This window comes from Artemia sp. Qi Xiang Cuo, chromosome 11, assembly GCF_049724085.1.
Source record: "Artemia sp. Qi Xiang Cuo chromosome 11, ASM4972408v1, whole genome shotgun sequence".
Taxonomy (NCBI): domain Eukaryota; kingdom Metazoa; phylum Arthropoda; class Branchiopoda; order Anostraca; family Artemiidae; genus Artemia; species Artemia sp. Qi Xiang Cuo.
In genome coordinates, this window is record NC_142804.1 from 60,274,726 (window position 1) to 60,296,720 (window position 21,995).

General features: G+C 36.0%; 1 protein-coding gene across 1 annotated transcript in view; it reads left to right on the top strand.

Annotated features, from left to right (window-relative positions):
- Positions 1-21,995, top strand: part of LOC148947200 (mucosa-associated lymphoid tissue lymphoma translocation protein 1-like) — an 84,865-nt gene that overhangs the window by 30,709 nt on the left and 32,161 nt on the right. The window contains exons 5-7 of the mRNA XM_089096929.1: positions 8,702-8,951; positions 14,650-14,776; positions 17,193-17,396. Coding sequence (XP_088953055.1) covers positions 8,702-8,951; positions 14,650-14,776; positions 17,193-17,396 — 581 coding nt within the window. The remainder of the gene's footprint in view (positions 1-8,701; positions 8,952-14,649; positions 14,777-17,192; positions 17,397-21,995) is intronic.

Here is a 21,995-nt window from a genome sequence, read left to right on the forward strand (position 1 = left end):
ATATATATATATAATATATATATATATATATATATATATATATATATATATATATATATATATATATATATATATATATATATATATATATATATATATATATATATATATATTATATATATATATATATATTCAATAGCCGAGAAAACTAGGGTAATATCAGTCATTGGGCAGAAAAGAGCAAAAAGGGACAAAAGCTGATATTTCGGCAAGAACCTCCACCAAGCCGTCTTCGGTGCTCAGAAAAAGAAAGAAGAAAAACTAACCTTATGAAGCAAACCCAAACAGAGCAAAAGAAACACCGAACCAAACAAACAAAAAACCAAGCCGGAAAAAAATGAAAGACTGTTCACCAATTAGATTGAGCAAAAATTCTCTGCTTAGGAATTGACTTGGCTTGCCTACTGACCTCATTTTATTAAAAGTGTGGTCAGATGGTCTAATTTAAACCGAGGAAAAATATTATTTGAATCTTTTAATATTAAGTTATTAAAAGCAAGGTCTCTATTTATGTATTTTTTTCAATTTCAATTGCCTCCCTATAAGATTGTGGTAAGCCATTCGCTGTGGGCATTGAAGTTACTTCATCAAAAAGAAATAAGTGACCTGGATTTTCCAAAATGTGGAGGGCCAAAACAGAAACAAAATCATCATTTTTAATTTTGCATCTCAAAGATTTATCTGTTGAAATCTTGTGTTCATGCAGTCCTTCCCGTAGCTGTTGGCATGTCCTGCGAAAGTAAAACTTCCCACTAGAACGCGGGACTCTGTAAAAACCACTACCCAGTATAGGGTCAGCTTTATCCTATCCAGAATTGAAAAAAAAGTTCAACCTTTAGTGGAAGAAACAGAGAGATTATGTTTCTTAGAATTTTTCCAAGTTTGTCGCTGAGTCTCGGGATATATGGTAAAATGGGGAAGGTTTCATTTTCATTTGCTGGAAAAACCAAAGAAAGGGGGAAGGGTTCATTGTTTTCTTGTTTTACTTTTTTTAATCTTCTATCTATGATATTTTCAATAAGTTAAATGGGTTAACCATTACAGAATAAAATATCTTTAACCTAATTTATTTCAGAGGCTACAAGATTATGTAAACAGATTTTTAGAACTCAGTCGACTAAAGAGATTACCACCCCACTTTTAACAGAAAGAGGGTGGTTTGACGAGAATTGCCAATATAGATAATTTTCGGTGGGTTTTCTATGGATAGAATCGTCTTTTTCATTGGAAAAGAAAATAATATTTTTAATCTTTTTGGTTTTTCCTATAAGAATCTATATTTTGGCTTACTATTTATATGTTGGACATAATGTTTCAATAATTTTCAATAAATACGCCCTTTTGAAATCTGGATGCACATAGTATCCCTTAATTTCGTTTTACAGCTCCTCAAGTTCCCCTGAAAAATAAAACTTAATACCCTTCCTAAAAAATTGTATCCATGCTATTTTGACAATCTGGATGCACTTACACGTATTTTATTTATTTCAGTTGTAAGATTAGAAGTAGTAATAGTAGCAGCCCTGAAAGTTTCAAATTAACACCCTCAGTCGTTCTTGAGATATTGCTGATGCGTCTTATTGATAACCTGCATACATATGGTGCCTTTTGATTTAGTTGTAAAACAACATAAACTTTCCGTGAAAGTTTCTACTTTATACCCTATTCTATAACCTATTTCCTATTGTCCTATTTCCTATTTTACACCTTTAACAAGCATTACCTCCATTGACTACAAGTCAGACAGTTTGTGCTAAGAAGCTACTAAAGAGTGACTCGGGCTAATAGTAAAGAGTAATGTTGTATTCTTGTATCTCTGTACATCTCCCCCCTTCTTGCAAAGGTTGTACCTATGTAGACCTGTCTATAACCTATTGTAAGATACCACCTTGGTATCTTACAACCTGGATGCATTTAAGCTATTTTGATTTAGTTCAATAGTAGCCGTAATAGCAGCAGTAGTAGTAGTAGAAGTAGCAGCAAAAGTAGTAGTAGTATTGGTAGCTCTGGGAGTTTCAGGTTGATACCCTAAATTGCTGCTGGGGTATTGCTAATACACTCCTTCGGTAACGCATATGTGCATAGTATGTTTTGATTCAGTTCAACTCCTCCCTGACCGTTCTTTAAAAGTTAAACTAATGCTCTTAGCAGTAATAGTAGTAGGCATAGTAGCAGAAGTAATATTAGGAGCAATTGGAATAGTATTAGTAGTTGCACTAGTAGCAGTAATAGTATCCACATTGTGCCATATTGGGCTAGTTCAACATTCCCTCTTCGTGCCCTAATAGTTTCAATTTAATACTTTAATCTATTTCTGAGATACTACTGATACACTTTTTTGATAACCTGCATGTCTATAGTGTGTTTGATTTACCCCAACATCCCTCCAAATACTCTTTGAAAGTTCCACATCAACACCATTAGTTTTAGTAATAGTAGTATGCAAATAGTGCAGTTTTATTAGTTCAGCGTACCCCTCAACATTCCCTGAAAGTTTCAGCCTGATACTGTAAGCCGTTCTTGAGATACTACTGATCCGCCCTTCTGACAGCCTGTATAGTGTTTCAGTTTAATTCAACATTGCCCGAAAAGTATTGTAGCAATAGTAGTGTGTATATGTAGTAGGCTGGGGTCGAGGAGGAGCGTGAGCAGCAGTTATTGGCCTCGGACGACTTTGTACTGTAGTGAGTTATAGGCAGTAGTAGTAGTATGTGTTTGTTCATGTTAACTTCTTTTTTTCTGTTTTTTTTTTTGCCGTTTGTGATTTTTGTCTCTTGGCTGTTTTATGAAGGAATTTATTGCAAGTTTTAGCCGCACTGGCTCCCTAGTTTTGAATGACTAACCATTTTTAAACATTTTATTCCTTGCTATTTTTTGATTTGCTATTTTATGATATGATTCAATGAAAAAATCCTGGAAAAACAGAGACCCGCAGAAAAATTTGCACTTGCTTGACCCCTGCTGGAAAATCTTCTGATTGCGTCCGTGGCTGTTCAAAGTATTCATTATTTGCTAGTTTTACCAGCTAGTTTTGTTCTTCTTTCTGAAAAAAAAAAGTTATGAAAGCACAGTTTTTATTTAATTTGTTATCAAATTACGATAGCCACTATAAGAAAAGCTGATTCATATTATATGGAAATCCCGTTTAAAGTGTGAAATTTTTATTTGCATTTCCACAGCTTACACCACAAACTAATATCCGGAAATTTCCTCATCATCAGCAATATTTACCTTTTCTATTTAGCATACATCCGCAAGAAATTATATCTTTAAATATCACGCCCATACAATATGAACGTGTAAATGGAGCCAACACACACTAAACAATTCTGCTTATTTCCGTAAACAGTTCCTGGGGCATTGCTGATACTTCATTTGACAATCTGCATGCACATAGTTCGTTTTGATTTAGTTCAACACTGTCTCAACATTCCTTAAGATTCTCACCTTAATACCCTTAAGTTTGGTAGCAATATTAGTGGTAAAAGTAGTAATAATAGTAGCAATAGCTGTAGTAGTAGTAGTAGTAGTAGTAGTAGGAGCATGCAAATATTTGCCTTTTGGTTAGTCCGAAATCCCCTGCTAGTCCAAGATCCTCTACAATAAGCCCTGTAAGTTTGAACTTGATACTCCAAGCCGTTGCTAAGATGTTGTTGATACGCCCTTTTTACAACCTGCATGCATAGTGTGTTTTTATTCAGTTCTACTTCCTCCCTTAATATTCCCTGAAATTTTTACCTTCGCACCCTTGGTCTTAGTTGTAGCAGTAGTGACAGTAATAGCGGTACTAGTATTACTACTACTAGTAATAGGACTAGCAGTCGTAGTATGTTGCCTTTTCGGTCAGTTGAACTTCCTCCTCATCAAGCCCTGGAGGTTTCAACTTTATACTATAAGCCATTCTTATGATATTGCCAATATGCCCTTATGATAAATAGTATGCCCATAGTGTGTTTTAATTTAGATCGACTTCCCCCTCAGCATTTCCTAAAATTTTCATCTTATACTCTTAGCTCATTAGTTGTAGTAGAAGTAGTAGTTGAAGTAGAAGTAGTAGTTGAAGTAGTAGTTGAAGTAGAAGTAGTAGTTGAAGTAGAAGTAGTAGTTGAAGTAGTAGTTGAAGTAGTAGTAGAAGTAGTAGTTGAAGTAGCGTTAGTAGTTATAGTTGTAGTTAAAGTAGTATTTTGTACTAGCATGCACCTATTGTGTTTCGGTCAATTGATTTTCCCCCAGTATTCCCAGAAAGTTTCAACTTTATATCCTAAGTCAAAACATCCTATTGACAACTTGCATGCACGTGGCTTGTTCTTATTCAGTTCAACTTACCCTCCATACTCTCTTAAATATTCACCTTCATACCGTAGTGACAATAATAGTAGTAGGAGTATGTACATATTGCCTTTTGATAAGTTTAACATCCTCTTCATCATGCCCTCGAAGTTTCAGCTTGATACGGAAAGCCGTTCCTAAGATATTGCTGATACACCCTTTTGACAATCTGTATGCATATAGTAAGTCTTGATGTATTTTAGCTTTTCCCTCAACATTTCCTCAAATTTTGACCTCAATATCCTCAGCCTTAGAAGTATTCGCTACAGAAGCAGTAGTTATATTAACATCAGTAGTAGTAGTAGCTTGCAAATATTGTCTTTTTGGTCAGTTGATCATCCCCCTCGTCATTCCCTGAAAGTTCTAACTTATTCCCGAGTTACGCCCTTTTGGCAACCTGTATGCACATAACGCGTTTTTATTTAGTTCAAAACTCCCCCAAACATTCTTTGAAAGATTCACCTGAATGTCCTTGGTCTTCGAACGCTAAAGGTCAAACATGGCCTCTTCCCAATTACAAATACTATAAGTAAACAATGGGTGAATTGGATAACACAGCCCTTGCCTCGAGGGCTCTGGGGGGGGGGTTGACATCTCCAGATACGTAGTTTCTGGATCTTTCAAAAATGCTGAACAAGATGTCAGATCTAAAAATTTTGATTGGATGCGTTTGGGGAGTTAATGGCCGTGGGAAGGGGGCTGCCGCCCACCAATCACTTTTGAGTCTTAAAGAGGGCACTAGAACTTTCATTTTCCAATCAAATGAGCTCCTTCCAAAGTTTTGCGACAACTGCTTCTATATGAAGTACCTTGGTGAAAAGAAAAAGGAAAAATTATTACATTTTGCCCACTTAGCTCTTTACTTAGGCAGCGCTATTGCGCTGCCTATGATAACACAAACTTTCCAGGAACAGTTGAATACTAAACTGGAGAGTTTAAAATTTAACAATGTAGAAGATGGATGGAGTAATTTTAGGAACACAATTTGTGAAGTTGCTGATGGTGTCTTAGGGAAGGAAGAAACGCAGCTAGGAATGTTAGTGAAAAAGCTTTATGTCTAATAGAGACAAGAAGGGGCTTGTACAAGACATATCTGAGTGATAGATCATATGAAAACAAGAGGAATGTAAAGAAAGTGGAGAAAGCATTAAAATATGAAGTAAGGAGGTGTGAAGTGGAGGCTGTGGATAAAATTGCCGAGGATCTGGAAGATGTAGCTAGACAGCATAATAGTAAAATGTTGTACTGGCATGTTAATAAATTACGAGGGAGTAGTCAATCTGGACTTGTCCCACTTAAAGATAGGAATGGGGCCACAATTAGTGATAAGGAAAGAATTAATGAGAGATGGGCAGAACATTTTGAGAATGTGCTAAACCGAGATAGATTTGCAGAAAAAGATATAAAGGAAAAGGAAAAAGTTAGTAATACCTTGGATGTGAAGGAAGAATTGTTTTGTGAGGACACGAAACAAATTTTACAGTACTAAAGGGACTAAAACATAATAAAGCCCCAGGTGCTGATTGTGTGGTAAATGAGTTTCTTAAATGTGGTAGCTTTGACGTTAGAAATAAGTTACTGAAGATTATGAACATGATTTTTGAAAAAGGGGAACTACCTGGCGATCTTAGGGAGATCCTAGTTAAACCTCTGTGTAAGAAAGGTGATAAGAGTGAGTGTGGTATTATAGAGGCATTAGCCTTGTTTCTATATGTAGCAAAATACTTAGTAATATGATACTTTTGAGACTTAGAGATGCTGTAGACAAAGTTATAAAGAAGAACAGTGCAGTTTTAGAAAGGGTAGAGGATGTGTCGACCAAATTTCCACTCTTAGGTTAGTAATTGAGAAGTGCCTGAGTTGTCAAACACCTTTGATCCTCACTTTTATACGGGTTTGATTCAGGTAATAGAAGTAGTTTCAGCGATGGTCTTGTCCTTGTATGGTATACCAGACAAATACATTTAAGTGATAAGTGTTATGTACAAGAATAACACTGCTGCGGTTAAGGTAGGAAATGAGGTTAGCGGCTTGTTTCGTATTAAATCGGGAGTTAAGCAAGGTTGTGTTCTATCCCCCATTATATGGATCATTTTGATTGACTTTTTCATAAAGAGCACAGGAAAGGTAGTGGGAGAACACGGGATCAAATGGGGAGGAACAACTTTCCTGGACTTAGATTATGCTGATGATTTAAGCATCCTAGATGAAAGTTTGAGCAGAATGAATGAACTTTTAGAGATTTTGCGAGTTCAAGGTGCTAGAATAGGTTTGAAAATTAATGTTAAGAAGACTAAGTGGCTAAGGCTATGAATAAGTGAAGATGAAAAGGTAGTGTTGGGTAACGAAAAGATTGATCAGGTGGACAGCTTCACTTACCATGGTAGTATTATTAGTAAAGACGGTGAGAGCAGTGAAAATGTTAAAAGTAGAATAGCCAAGGCTCAGGGTGTTTTTTTTTACAGTTGAAAAAAAATTTGCTTGATGTTTTCCAAAGAAATTGCCCACGGATTGTTCTGGGTACCTAGCTGACTGATTGTATTTCAAACAGTAGGCTGCACGGAAAACGTGGTTCAATCCTTCCTTTTAGGACTATAATGAGAGAAAGGTTGAGATGGCTGCGGCACGTTCTGCGGATAAAGGATGATAGATTGCCGAAGATTGTCCTTTTCGGCCAACCGTCTAGGGCTAAACGGAAAGCATGCCGTCTACGGTTGGGGTGGGAGGAAGTCATAAAGGAAGATTTAAGGGAAATAGGGACTTCCTGGGAGGGTTTAAATAGGGAAGCTTTGTTAGATTGAGATGGAAGAGGAGCGTGCGTAGCTGTGTTGGCCTCAGGCAGATTGGTGCTGCGGTGAGTTGTTAGTAGTAGTAGCAAACCCTTCATAAAGTTGAACAAAGCATACGTTTAAGAATACTTTTAAAAACGTTGTTCAGTGAAGTACTTTAATACATTTGAAACGTTTCCGGATCTGAGAAGCACTTGATATGTCTTTTATGTTTCCTTGTGTTTTTCTTTTTTTACAAATTTTGACGAAGAAATGATGAGATTTTAATTAAAATAAGGAAGTGAAAGATAAGACAGTATTGACTGAAAGGAAATGAAATCTAGTAAATTAAAGCAACTAGGGGTGATAAGATAATTATATACGAAAAAGGTTAAAAAGAATAATAGATAGGAAAAGAAAACTGTTACTAATACTACTAACAACTCACTGCAACGCAAAGCCGCCTGAGGCCAACTGAAGTACGCACATTCCTCCTCTATCCCAATCTATTCAAAGCCCCTTTGCACGCTAGACTTGAAATCCTTTATCCATGAGGCCAGAGGTTTGAGTTCTCCTGTCGCTGGTTATTTGGTTTGGAACGGTGGTCAGTGGCGTGACTCTGTAAGATCAGCCAGAGTCGACCCACCTCTAAATGGGTACGTAAAGAAATATGGGGAAGGTAGACAGGAAGGGTGTTCGAAAGCACAGGATGGCTGGCCCGCAGCTCCCCATAGGCTGAAGGGCCATGAAACGGAGATCAGCACCTCCGGTAGGGACTATGCCGTATTCTTTACCTTTTCTACCTTTACGTCTTTATACCCTCCCAAGAATTTCCAATTTTCCTTAAATCTTTCCTTACGACATTCTCCCAATCCATTTAAAGACGACCCCCTTTTCGTTTGGCTCTAGATGGTTGGCCGACAAAGACGATCTTTTGCAAGCTTACCCTGAAACATTTTAGTATGATTCTTTTTCCAATATTACAAGAGAACAGTGCAAATTTACAGTAAGGTATCTGCTTTCAAGGTTTGGCGGGAACTCCATTAACAGTTTTAGAGCTGGTATCGGGCAACAGTAACATTAAACACACATTGTAGTAGCAAAATTTAAGGACAAATTAGGTTTCAACTTACCGTTCAGTTGTCCAATTTCACTGCTAATATGTCTAGTTTGCTGTAGAAATTTAGTACTGAAAAGTGACGCTAGATGATAGCTGTCTATTTTTTTCGAATTGTGGCAATTCCTTTCCCCCGTGGGGAAAAAGAAGACATTAAAATTATTATAAAAATACGAAAATGAGAAACATTCTCTTTAAATCTTAGTAAAAACAAAGGTCCTTATAGCACCTGCCTCCTACGAAATTTCCTGATGGGCCATGATACTATGTTGTTTTCAAAGCAAGAAATGCATTACTTCCATATCTCGTTCACACACCGTATAACAAAGAATTACTGTTTTATGGGTCAGAGGCAAAACTTGTCTGCTAACCTAAAGATTGTGTCTATCCAGATTCAAATTATTTCCCAAAAGTCCAAAGGTTTGAGTAGGGTACTTTGACCCGTCACAATTCAGCACAATTTTGAACGCTTTTTCTTATTTTTCAGACCATCAGATGTTGGATCATACTATTGCTCCATAGGCCAGAAGGGAAACTTGTCTGCCAATCTTAGGACTAGGTCTACCCAGATCCAAATTATTCCTCAAAAGCCTGTGATAACTCGTCAGCCAAGACTTCTTCAGGACGAAGAAGGCAAGCGTATTCTCATTGAAGCACAGGGCTGGCCACCATTATATTTTCAGTGGTACAAGAATGGACTACCAATGGGAAAGATGGCCCCTGTATCAATCCTAAAGGTATATGTTCGTTATTATTTTTTTTTTTGCATTTTAAATGGGTCCAAGCTTGATTTATTTTTGTGAAATCTCATCTCTCAACATGATTCAAGTCCAAAAAGGTACCAGATTTTTTATAGGTGTGCGCAGGTCCGAGTCTTAGCGAATTAGGTTTTAAGTGATTTTTTCTATTGGAGCGGGGGGGGGGGGGTATTGAGCTAAAATTTCATGTGTTTTCAATTGATCAAAACAGCTTATCTGCAATATCCTATTAATGGCTTTGGGGATCAAGTTGAATTTTTCGACAAGTGTTGGGGGGAGTCGACCTCAAGTTTGACTAGGCGGTAGGGAGTAGAGGGGAAGGGTTTAAAGATTAGGTCTCCAATCTGTTGGAAATTTTTGGCAATATGAGCCCCCGTTGAACTTGAATCCATTCCCGGTGAGCTAATGAGATAGACCAAAAGAAAGTATGAGTACCCAGGCTATCAAAATATAGTATCTGGGTTATCTCAGGAACTTGAGGGATTGGACCGAATTTTGCAGGGATTTTTGAGGGGCCAATTGGACCTTGTCTATTCCGTTGTTCTTCTCTAGTCCATCACCTGGATGAATATAAGAGTTACAGGAACGTATTTAAATCAATTATCTGATTTTTAGCTTAGGAAGTTTTCTGATCGTGGGAAAGATCTTAAGAAGTCAGCTAGCATCTTATTTCTCTTCTGTTGGGAAAACCACTGCAGCAGCTATTTTTCCAGCGTCTTCTGATCCGGATTACAAGTCATGTTTAGGCCTGGCTTGTCTAAAATCAATGGGGATTGAGCCCGTAAGTGAATCCGAAATTTGTAGGATTGTCTCTTCCCTACAAGGTATTTCCTCGTTACTAAAGTTGTCAAGTTCATTTTACAAGCGATTGTCTCACCCTTAACTGAGCTTGTTCAAGGTTCTTTTGATCTTGGTATTTTCCCAGCATCACTTAAAAATGCATGATTAATAATTTTATTTCAAGGTGGCCCAAAGAGCGATTCTTCAAATTACAGACCAATCTGTCTACTGTCAGTATTCAGCAAGAATTTGAAAAGGCTATGCATTCTAGACTCAAAGCTTCCTTGATGCAAAATGGTTCCTTCATGAATTTCAGTCAGGGTTTTGTACCAGTCACTCGACAGAACATGCGTGTGCTTCGTTCCTTAGTTTCATTCATTCCGCTTTAGACTGTGATTTGATCCCAGCGTCTCTTTTTGGAAGGAAAGAAGGCGTTCGCCTCCATAACACATGAAATTCTTCTTGTAAATCTTGGCCACATTGAATTATGTGGAATCGCTCACTCTTGGTTCCATTCTCATATTTCGGATAGGAAGATTTTTATTGGCTAGAACCCTCTAAATATCATTAAGGTTAAAAATGGAACCCCTCAAGGATCTATCTTCAGCCCAGTGCTTTTTTTTATTTATAGCAATGATATTTTCTATGCAATAAAGATGGGTGTTACAAAGTTTCCTTGCCGTTTGTGTCACTCCACTCGTGCTGATGAACCCAGGCTCCAGTCAGACTCTGATGACAGCCTAGACAGCCTTCGTTGATGACAGCTAATCGAGGGCTTAGTTAAATACTTGGGGGTTCAGTTGAGCGGGGGTTTTGTTAAATGCGGTTGAGTCGCGGGGAGGTTGATTTAAACGGAGGTTGAGCTGTGCGAAGGTTCATTTGCAGGAGGGTTCAGTTACATGGGTTCAGTGGCACGGGGATCAGTTATACGAGGGTTCGTTTACACGCACACCGGTCAGGATAGATTCAGAAAGCTATTGATATTCAAAATTGTGGTTTGTATTGTGGAAAAATGCAAAGATTTTTACTCTGCATTATTGGAGGTACAGAATCGGTCCCTCCACTCATCGCCCATCTCACCACCAACTTTGGCGGTGAAAAAGTTAGGTATGTTGCATCTTGCTTCAAGCGGAATCTTTCACAATTGCGTGAACTGAAAATTGCGCGATTATTTTCAATTTTTATGATTTGGGAGCCAACCTGGGTCTTTTTCCCTTCCACCCCCCCCCCTTCCCCTAGTCTTACACTGGACAGAATTTTTTTTTAGTAAAACGTCAGGAATGTTATACCTTGTTTAATCCGAATCATGCAAGAATTTGTAATTTTTATGTTCGGAGGACCTGAGTGGACCGATTGGCCCTCCAACACCCAGTAAAGCGCAAATAAGGTTCAAGCCATTAGGAAATTTAAGGGTGTCAATTCCTGTTTGTTTGTTGTTTCGTATATGCATTCCAGTTTAAGTATGTTTCTTTTTATTTTGACTTGATTATTCTTTTTAATTTCTGCTCCTTTTAGGTTTCATTTGTTCATTTAAAGTAAATTTTATTCGTATAAAGCTGAAATTACTGTCTGACTGTATTTCTTATCGTTTAAGGGTATAATATTATTCTTTATAATCAATTTTAAAAATTGAGTGTTTTTCTTACGGGGGGAAAGAGCGATGTTGAAGCTTAAAACAAAACAAAAATTATTGCCTTGCAGATTTCGTGTAATATCTACAAAATTAACTCAAATAAACTAACTCGTGATGTTTTCCACTGTCTGTAGGATTCTAAAAACTAGTGCTTTACTGAAAAGACAAAACCGACCCCAAAAAGCAAAATCTTCTCTTAAGAGCAGAAAGTTCCATAAACAGCCTGAAGTAAATTAAAGACTAATTTACAGGGCTCTTGATAATCTTTCACCGGCCGTGATAACTTTTAGTATCCAATTATAATTATCTGCAAAACCTCAAGCATCGCAGTTTTCAGTAAAGCGCCAGTTTCTAGACTTCTACAGATATTGAAAAAAATATCACGAGTCAGATTATTTTAGCTAGTTTCCTAGATATATCTTCCGTAATCTGCAAAGCAATAATTTTTTTTGTTTGGTTTAAGTTTCAATTTCACTCTTTGTTTCGTAAGGAAAATTCCGCTTTTTTCTATTTTTTTCGTTTATATTTCTTTAATATACACAACAAACCTTGCAAAAAGATCTTTTTTTGGCTCCCGGGATGAAATCAAAGAAGTAAACATATTTTTTTTTTTTTAAATAGGGTGTTAAATGTAGGTTTTACCTCTTACATCCATTAAAGTTTCCTCCAAGATAAATGCAACTATATCAATTAAATAAAGAGTCCCAGCGGTATGTTGTCATCAGTATCTTTGAGAATTTGCAAGTAAAAAATGCATTTATTTTCACAAAAATGAGAATAATTAGATACCATTTTTTCATTAAGCAGTTTCGTTTCAAAGAACTATTTTAAATTTCTTATATTAAGGAGGGTGCGAGGGGGAGTGAGTAAGAGGCGATTGTAAACCTCCGCTGAAGAGTTTTAGCCCATGGCGATTAGAATCTAAGCACATCATGCTTCCCAGTGATTCCACTCTCAAAATATTTTTTCGTGCCATATGGCACTCTACGGTGGAGTTATCAAGGTGAATTTATAAAAAGGCAATACTTTTTATTTGAGCTATTAAAGATGTCGCCGAGAACTTGACACAGCCTACTAACCCTAGCAAAAGATAGAGGTAAATAAGGATATGCATGCTAACCTTGCTATATGCCCAACTAACTGTGTAATGCTAAGTTTACTTACAGTTCATTACCACGAACTGGTTGACGCTTCATCTATTTTCAGTCTCCATTTAAATCCTGCCAAAACTTCGGTCTAGCCACCCGTTTTCAAACTCCGCCTTGTCAAGATCAAAGTTTTCACCCTCAGAGATTTGTAATTTCAATTTGATTTTAACAGGTTACACGAAAAAACCTGGTTTTCTTGTTTTTCAAGAGGTAGGGGGATTCAAAACATCCATTCGAGGATTCTAGACCATGAAAAACTTATTGGCAGCATAGAATTTGCATTCGTGGCATTTTGACCCTTTGGGGACAAATTTTATGTTCTATGGCTCGAAATGCCACTTTTCAGTGATTTTTCAAGATGGGGCGGGGGCTCAAAACCAACTGTTGAGGGTTTTAGACCCTGAAAAATCGAGTGGCTATCTTATATGTATACAACAAGGCGTCTTCATAGTAGAGAAAAAAGAAACGAGAAAGAAAAAATAACCAACAAACTAGAATCTAAAACTAAAATAATATAAATAAAAAAAAACATAAAATTAAAACAACCTAACTATTAAATAACAAGGACCCAGAACACCCTCGAACCTGTTTTCTTTCTTCAGTTTTAGTTTTATTAGGGATTCGGGCTTCAACTTTATTAGGGATAACAGTTATCCCTAATAAAACTGAAGCCAAATACTGATAATTTGCTGTCAATTCATCAAGTCCATCCCTCCCACTAAAGTTATAACTATTTTGAGATTGTCATTGTAAAATTTAATTTACGTCATTGATGTTTAATTTTAACTATATTACGAATTTTATCATATTAAAATGTAATATGAAAACAATATTAATTTATACTGTAATAATTTAGTATTTTAATAAATACAACACAAGAAAATACATTATTTTTATTCTTAAAGTTTTCTAAAGTTTTCTAAAGAGTATAGGCTCATAGCTCTTGTGCTATGAGAAGACGTCAATGAAGATGAAGAATACTTTTATTTTCACTGTTTACTTTTTCTTTGGAAAACTGATCCTGTGGGAAAGTTTGTTTTGTAGATAATCGGATGCACAAAGTAAAGAAGAACTATATTATACTCAGCCTATATTATGGGGGAACTGGTTTTATTCCCGACGGAATCAAACAGAACGGTGTCATTACGATAGTGGTTATCAATTCCAGTCACCCTATACAGTCATCAAATCAGTGCTAATATGCCTTTTTTGTACTTATCATTTGACAATCTTGAAACTAGCTGATGACCATAGATTTTCAGGGAGCGTTCGATTCACCTAATCGTTTTTGCGCTATAAGCGTCTATGGGACCTACAATTTATTCACGGTTAAGCAGCTATGTAAATCAAAAGGGCTCATTTGACAGGGGGTTGCCATATTTAGTGCTCTTTTTTAAGAATGAGACCATGCCTGATAAAAGTGGTGTTTTCGGCCATTTCGTGTTACCAAACATCAATTTTTGTCCAAAGAGGATCAAAATGCCCGAGAATGGAAATATTGAGGCATTGTAACATAGGCTCTGGTAGGACAGGCTTCAGTTTCTGACATTACAGCAAAGATTGGAGATACGAAAGAGACCAGATCTATCAGACGTGTCCCAAAGATATTATTTAGAGGTATGCGTACTTTGAATCCTTGCTAATTCTAACAATGTATCGGGAATGGTTTCAGCTTTATACTGGAGAAATTAATAAACATTTCAGTAATGGGATTTATGTAGGGCTGCTTTAAGGTAATATTATGTCTAAATTCTCCAAAATGTTGAAAATATGGCTAGCAGTTGGTAATTCTTGTTTCCTTCTCAGGTTCAAGCGTGTTCTGGGTCCTTGTTATTTATTATTTAGGTTGTTTTAATTTTATAACGAAATGTGACGCGGATCAGGGTAGATATGATCTTCCTCGTAATTAGGGGAATAAGTTTTATTTTAATTTTCAGCATTGTTCTATGCTATTTTGTAAAAAAAAAAAGTTGTTTTAATATATCTAATTTGTTTCAGTTGTTGGGGGTGGGAAGCCAAATTGTAATTTGTAGGCATTCATTTTCCAATTGTTAAAATACATTTAAAAAAATCGGGGTGTATTTTTTGTAACTGAGACTGAATATCTACTTAACAGGTCACTAATGAAAGTATGGATGGTCAAACGTTTTCATGTCTAGTGAGCAATACTGAAGGAAACGTGAAGAGTGAAGATCTTGAGATATCAAGTACTGTGGACAATCCAAGGAGTTGCCTGTATTTCGGTAAGTGACATCATCTTGGGCATAACCAGGCTGTTCTTTCAATTGTGTTTTTTATATGATTTTTATTTCTTCTTTTTTCATGTGCTAATCCACGTATTATACTTTTGAATAGTATGGGTAAAAAATAGATAATAAGCTTTTTGTTTGTTGGCTTTTGTTTCATCTAAAAAGGGTTGACAGTTTTTGCTCACATCTATTGACCACATCTATTTTTTATATCAAAGATCCCTTTTCTGTTGAAATTTCGGTTAGTCTTAATTATAGGCTTGTCTATAATCATAGTCTTAATTCATTATTTTAGTCTTATATCAATTATAGTCTTAATTATAATTATAGTCCATTGTATCTTTGTCAAAGATACAATGTTACAATGTTACACGGTTTAGACACTGCGAAGTCTAAACCGTCCATAAATCTTCGATTTCAAACAGTTCTTGGTAAAAATAAAAAGCAGTAAGTAAAGAACGACCCGTGCAAATAGTAACTGCAAAAAAACAGAGAAACTCATATCCCAGTGGTAGGAAACATGAAATTAGGTGATATAGAATTTGTTTACCCAGGCAGGAAGGATGGGGAGTAGAGGCGGGGAGTAGGGCTCAGGATAAATAAAAATACTATGAAGTCTTATTTGAGATGGGAGGTTATTGAAAATAGAAGAATAATCGATCATTTTATGACTAAAAAGTTCAGGGTATCAGTTATAGTAGTATATGTCCCTGTTGAACCGGCTGACGGAGATACTAGTGACTCAGATGAATTTTACTTACAGTTTCAGGAGCACTTACCTGTCTGAGGATAGAAATAAGTTACTGAAGATTATGAATAGGATTTGCGGTTTATGAAAAGGTAGAGGATGTGTCGACCAAATTTTCACTCTTAGGTTAATAATTGAGAAGTGCCTTAGTTGTCAAACATCTTTGGTCCTCAGTTCTATATATTATGAGCAAGCGTTCGATTCTGTTGATAGAAGGGCTTTAGCAAAGGTCTTATCCTTGTATCGTATGCCAGACAAATACGTTAAATTGATTAGTGCTATGTACGAGGATAACACTGCCGCGGTTAAGGTAGGAAATGCGGTTAGCAGCTGGTTTTGTGTTAATTCAGGAGTTAAGTAGGGTTGTGTCCTATGTCCTATCCTTTATATGGATAATTTTGATGGATTTTGTCTTAAGAAGCACAGGAAAGGCAATGGGAGACCACGTAATCAAATTGGGAAGAAAAACTCTCCTGGACTTAGATTATGCTGATGATTTAAGCATCCTATATGAAAGAGTGAACAAAATGAATGAATTCTTAGAGGTTTTGCGAGTTCAGGGTGCTAAAATAGGTTTGAAAATCAATGTTAAGACGACTAAGTCCCTAAGGCTAAGAATAAGTGATGATGAAAAGGTGACGTTGAGTAACGAAACGATTGATCAGGTGGGCAGCTTCACTTACCTTGGTAGTATTATTAGTAAAGACGGCGGGAGCAGTGAAGATGCTAAAAGTAGAATAGCCAAGGCCCATGGTGTTTTTTTTACTGTTAAAAAAGTTTGGAAGAATAGGAAGATAAGTGTGCAAACCAAGATTAGAGTATTGGAAGCTACAGTGATGACAGTAATCAAATATGGTTCTGAAGTATGGGTGCTCCGAAAAGTGGATCACGATTTGCTAGATGTTTTCCAGAGAACTTGCCTACGGATTGTTCTGGGTTCCCGGCTGACTGATCGTATTTCAAACAGTGGGCTGCACGAAAAGCGTGGTTCAATCCCGTCCTCTAGGACTATAATGTGAGAAAAGTTGAGATGGCTAGGACACGTTCTGCGGATGAAGGATGACAGATTGCCTAAGATTGTCCTTTTTGGCCAACCGTCTAGGGCTAAACGGAAAGGAGGTTGTCCGCGGCTCGGGTGGTAGGATGTAATAAAGATTTAAGGGAAACGGGAACTTCCTGGGAGGGTGTAAACAGGAAGATTTTGCATAGGTTGAGATGTACGAGAAGCATGCTTAGATGTGTTGGCCTCAGGCGGCTTGGTGCTGCATGAGTTGTTAGTAGTTGTAGTAGTAGTATAATTTATTAAGTTTAAAGGTACCTGTGCAAAATTACTAATATTAGTAAATACTCCTAGTCATTCGTGTATTTTCGGCTTATTATAAAGTGACTTTGCTTATTGGTTTTTAATTTGCTTATTCCTTAGCCAAATGAGCCATCTCTCTATTTTATCCTTCTGTTGGTTCGAATCTGTCACCACTGAAAAAAGGGTACCGCTAAATAAATTTTGATAGGAGAATATTAAATGACCAGAACTTTTGGCCCTAATTGTTCTTTTCAAGAGTATAGAACCTAGGTATTAAATATAATCTTAAATTTGTCCTTAAAGCAAAAACTACGTATTAAAATGTTTTTAATTATTTAAGCTCATTCGTTTATTTCCAGCTCGTGAGAAAGTGGCTTTACTTATTGGCAACAGTGACTACAGATGCCATCCTCCGCTAACATCAGCTTTTCACGATGTTGTTACTCTAACTGAAAACTTGGAAAGACTGTCGTTTCGTGTAATGGCATTGAGCAACCTTTCATTGATTGAAATGAAAAATGCCGTCCAGCTTGTGGCGAAAAATGTAGTTGAAGGAGCTTATGGTAGGCTAGATTTAATCCAAGTGGATTTTAGATTTATGCTTTATGTATATATGTATATACAATACATATAAATATTTTATATTTATATATATATATATATATATATATATATATATATATATATATATATATGTATATATATTATGTTTAAGAGATAAAATTACTTGGCAAAAAAAAAAAAAAAAAAAAAAAAAAAAAAAAAAAAAAAACTGTCGTCCTAATCCAGCAATTGAGACAAATGTGCACTTGAACGAGGCTTTTACCTTACCCATCTATCCAACTACCTAGGACCAAACAGTATACCCGAACCGTGACTGTTTGTCCCAATTTATTAAGAACGGCTCCTGAAACATGGAGCCGTTTAATTAGAATAGAAAGCTATTTTGAAAGTGCTAAAAAATTTAGCCTAAAGAGCAAGGTATTGAGGAGGGCTGCAACGGAATAATACGGAATAATTACTTGTAATACTGCAACCCTTTTCTTATACGGAATAATTTCTGATCTTTTTCAGTTTTAATTTTACGCCTTCCTTTCAGTTACAAGGACTCATTTTTTATTTATTTTGTTACTAAATAATTTTTTCATTGTTTTCGATTTCCATTTAAGCTTGTATTGATTTATGTTTTCAGGTCTCTGTTATTTTGAGCTACCTTCCTTCTTTTTCCTCTTGTTGAATGTCTTTTGTCTAATGTATCTGTATATTCTCTTTTCTCTTTTAGTTCCTATATATTTTCTATCGTTTCAACTGTTATTTATATTTTATTTAAACTATATTTTTTATTCTAGACTATTATAGCTTCTATGACTTGATGTTTATATCTAATTTTCTATTTTAGTTCCTATATATTTTCTATTGTTTCAACTGTTATTTGTATTTTATTTAAACTATTTTCTGTATTCTAGACTATTATAGTTTCTATGATTTGATATTTATATCTAATTTCTATTTCTTTGGTCTTTCGATATCTATTTAGTTTTATTTTATATTTTATTTAAGTTTCTCTTTTACTTTAGGTCTTTATTACTTTAGATTTACAATAATTTGGCAAATATGTGCAGGATAAATGGTTAACCTTTCTTAATGAACGAATCAATACCCATCGATTAGCTTACCTCAGATTAGATTCTTCTGTGCCCCAGAAGAAGCTACACGTGCTTACTTCTTGCTAAAAGGAAGTGTCAAACCTCTGTCTGTTTATGTGGTTGTTTAGCGTAAGAGTTTTTTGGTCTTTCTATGCGCTGGTTGCTGTCTGGGTTCTAAGCGTGAGTTTCTTAATGAGGTCATCGATGAATTATCCTCTTTTTGAGCTACCTGACCTGCACTGACCGTGACTAAAAAAGTTTCATCCGTACTTTTTCTGAGAAAAAACAGTAAGGAGAGGCTGACTTGTGTTTCCCTGACGTGATGGTTTGTTGTCTGAACCGATCTGTGGCTCATGAAATGCAATGACCACGACTAAGACATTTCCACGTGTAATTTTTTAGAGAACCACCGAAAAGTGGCTGACACCTGTCTTCTCTGGCTTGATGGATTGTGCTATGTACTGATCTGTGAAGAGCGATAACCACGACTAAGATAGTTCATAATATATCTTCTTAGAAAACCACTGAAAAGTGGCTGACATGTAGTTTCTCTGATGTGAAGGATTATGACTGTCTGATTTATGGATCATGAAGAGTGCTAACCATGGCTGCTCTTCCTTTTGCGACTTCTTAGAAAAAATACAAAGGAGATACTGGCGTCTGGTTTCTCTGACGCGAAAATTTCTGATCTGCGATTTCTGAAGAGTGCTAACCCTGACCGCTCTTCCTTATGCAACTTCTTAGAAAAAATACAAAGGAGATGCTGGCGTCTGATTTCTCTGACGTGAAAGGGATTTCTCTGAACTCTGAAAAAATTTTGAGTTCCTAAGAACAAGCTGAAACTAATATTTTGCACTTTCATCCGTCCCTTAGTTGAATATGCTTGTCCGGTTTGGCACTTTGCCCTTACCCAGGATGAAACTGATAAAATAGAATGAGTTCAGAAGAGAACACTGCAAATCATTTACGGCGATTTCCATCTATCTTGTTCCTTCTATCTCTGGGAATTGAACTTTTAAACTTGAATCCCCTTCTTCTTATAAAGAAAAATTATGCTTATGACTTGGCTCCTCCCTCCTTCTCCGTACCATCTACCGATAGTTTCTTCCCCACCTTTTGTCCCTATAAGATCTTGTCCCCCAGGGAAGTGGCTGAGAAGGCTCCAAAACTGACCCCAGTCCACTGTAACACCATGCGCTACAGTAAAAGCTTTGTGCCAAGCTTTGTGAAATATTACAATGATCTCTAGTGTTTTTATTCTTTAGTTTATTTTATCCTGACGAAGTTTTATCAGACAATTTTATTCTCAATCTCAAGTGTTTTTATCCTTTAATTTATTTATCCTGACGAAGTTTTATCAGACAACTTTATTTTACTAATTATGACTAAGAGACATCATATTTGGGCTTTGCCCACGAGAGCTATGTCTTGTTTTTCAATTAAATGAATTTGAATTTGAAAGTTTGTGATCTGAGATTTTTGAATAGTGCTAACCCTGACCGCTCTTCCTTATGCGATCTCTTAGAAAAAATACAAAGGAGATAATGGTGTCTGATTTCTCTGACGTGAAAGTTTGTGATCTGCCATTCTGAAGAGTGCTAACCCTGACCGCTCTTCCTGATGCAACTTCTTAGAAAAAATAAAAAGGAGATGCTGGCGTCTGGTTTCTCTGACGTGAAAGTTTGTGATCTGCGATTTCTAAAGAGTGCTAACCCTGACCGGTCTTCCTTATGCGACTTCTTAGAAAAAATACAAAGGAGATGCTGGCGTCTGATTTCTCTGACGTGAAAATTTTTGATCTGCGATTTCTGAACAGTGCTAACCCTGACCGCTCTTCCTTATGCGATTTATTAGAAAAAATAACAAGGAGATGCTGGTGTGTGGTTTCTCTGACATGAAAGTTTGTGATCTGTGATTTATGAAGAGTTCTAACCGTGACTAAAATAGCACTTTGTATGTTCTTTTAGGATATGTACATAGCACTTACGCATTTTTTTTTTATAAAACTACTAATTGGCTGGCGTGTTAACGCTAAAAACTGCAGGTATTTCTCCGATTGAAAGGTTTGAGATCTTATAGGATCAGTGAATACTGTGGATTCTGTAGAATCTCATTAGTTTAAACATTGGTTAATAACTCTCAAGTTCTTAGCCAAAAGTGCCATGTAAACAGGATCACAAGGAGAAAAACAATATCAAAGGGAAATATATGAATTAAGAAAAAACAAGTCAGGAGCTTGTTTGAGCATATTCAACAAATTAAGCATATTCAGCATTTGTATAAAGCAAAAGGGTTTTTCATCGCTATTATAAATTAAACCCGTTTAAAACAAGAAATACAAAACTTGACAATTGAAAAATACAAGCTTGAGCGTAAATTTGAACTTAAGCAGCTTGTAATAGTGTTTTCAAGGTGCCAGGAGAGTGATGTTTCAACACCGACCCTGGAACGACATTTCAAACTATGAACAGATGAACCAGAGTAGAAAATTGACCTCACATAAGAAATGTATGCAATTCATGTGTGAATTGAGTCAGGAAGACTAAAGAATTAAATTTTGGAAACAAAACCACGTGAATATGAAGATTTGAAGGACGATGATTGTTTTACTGAAGGAAAGAAAGAAGCACACGAGAGAAGATAAACGACTTTCCAAATTCAGAAGATGTCTAAGATCTAACTGATTGAAGCTTTTCCTTACATTCTCTTATAGAGCGGGCAAAGATTCAATGGTAAACAGAAGACATCCTAATGATTTGGCAATATGAGATACTAAACCAAAAAGAGAAAGAAAAAAAGAATGAGAAATACTAAGATATATATTGAGAAAAGACAAATATTAAAGTTATTTTATTTTCTTCCTTTGATTTTGTTTCCGTAATGTAAATTTTTAATAGTCAGAACTAGAATAATTTGAACAAAACCAGTGAAAATTGTGTGCTATTTATTCCAATATTAGCACAATTTCAATAATAGCACAATTGGAATAAATGATATTTATTCCAAAACTAAAGTACGTGTCCTTTTAATTTGAACTAATATAGTCTTATGAATCATTGAAAAGTTCAGTATCTATTGATTTTTGAAATCATTATGTTTAAATGATTAAATGAAATCATTATGTTTTCAATCTAGTTATGATAAATTTTGTTTTTAATAGACTTTTAATGTGTATATATGCTACAGTGAAATACCGAAATCTGATGAATGTTGACGTTCACCGGTGAAAGTCCCAAATAAGGATATTTAACAAATACTTCGGACATACACCAAGCGACCATGTGTCTGTTGACATTCAAAATGCACTAATGGTGAATGTTGAGCATTTCTGAGATTTATGTTTCTGAGATTCTAACCTAATTTCTAACCCATTTTTGAGATTTATAACCTAACCTGTCACCATCAAACCTTGTATAAGACTGATAATGCTGACTGGTCAACGAACACATAGTTGCTTGGTGAATATCCGAAATTTATTAAATATCCTCATTTCGGACTTACACCGGTGAATTTCGA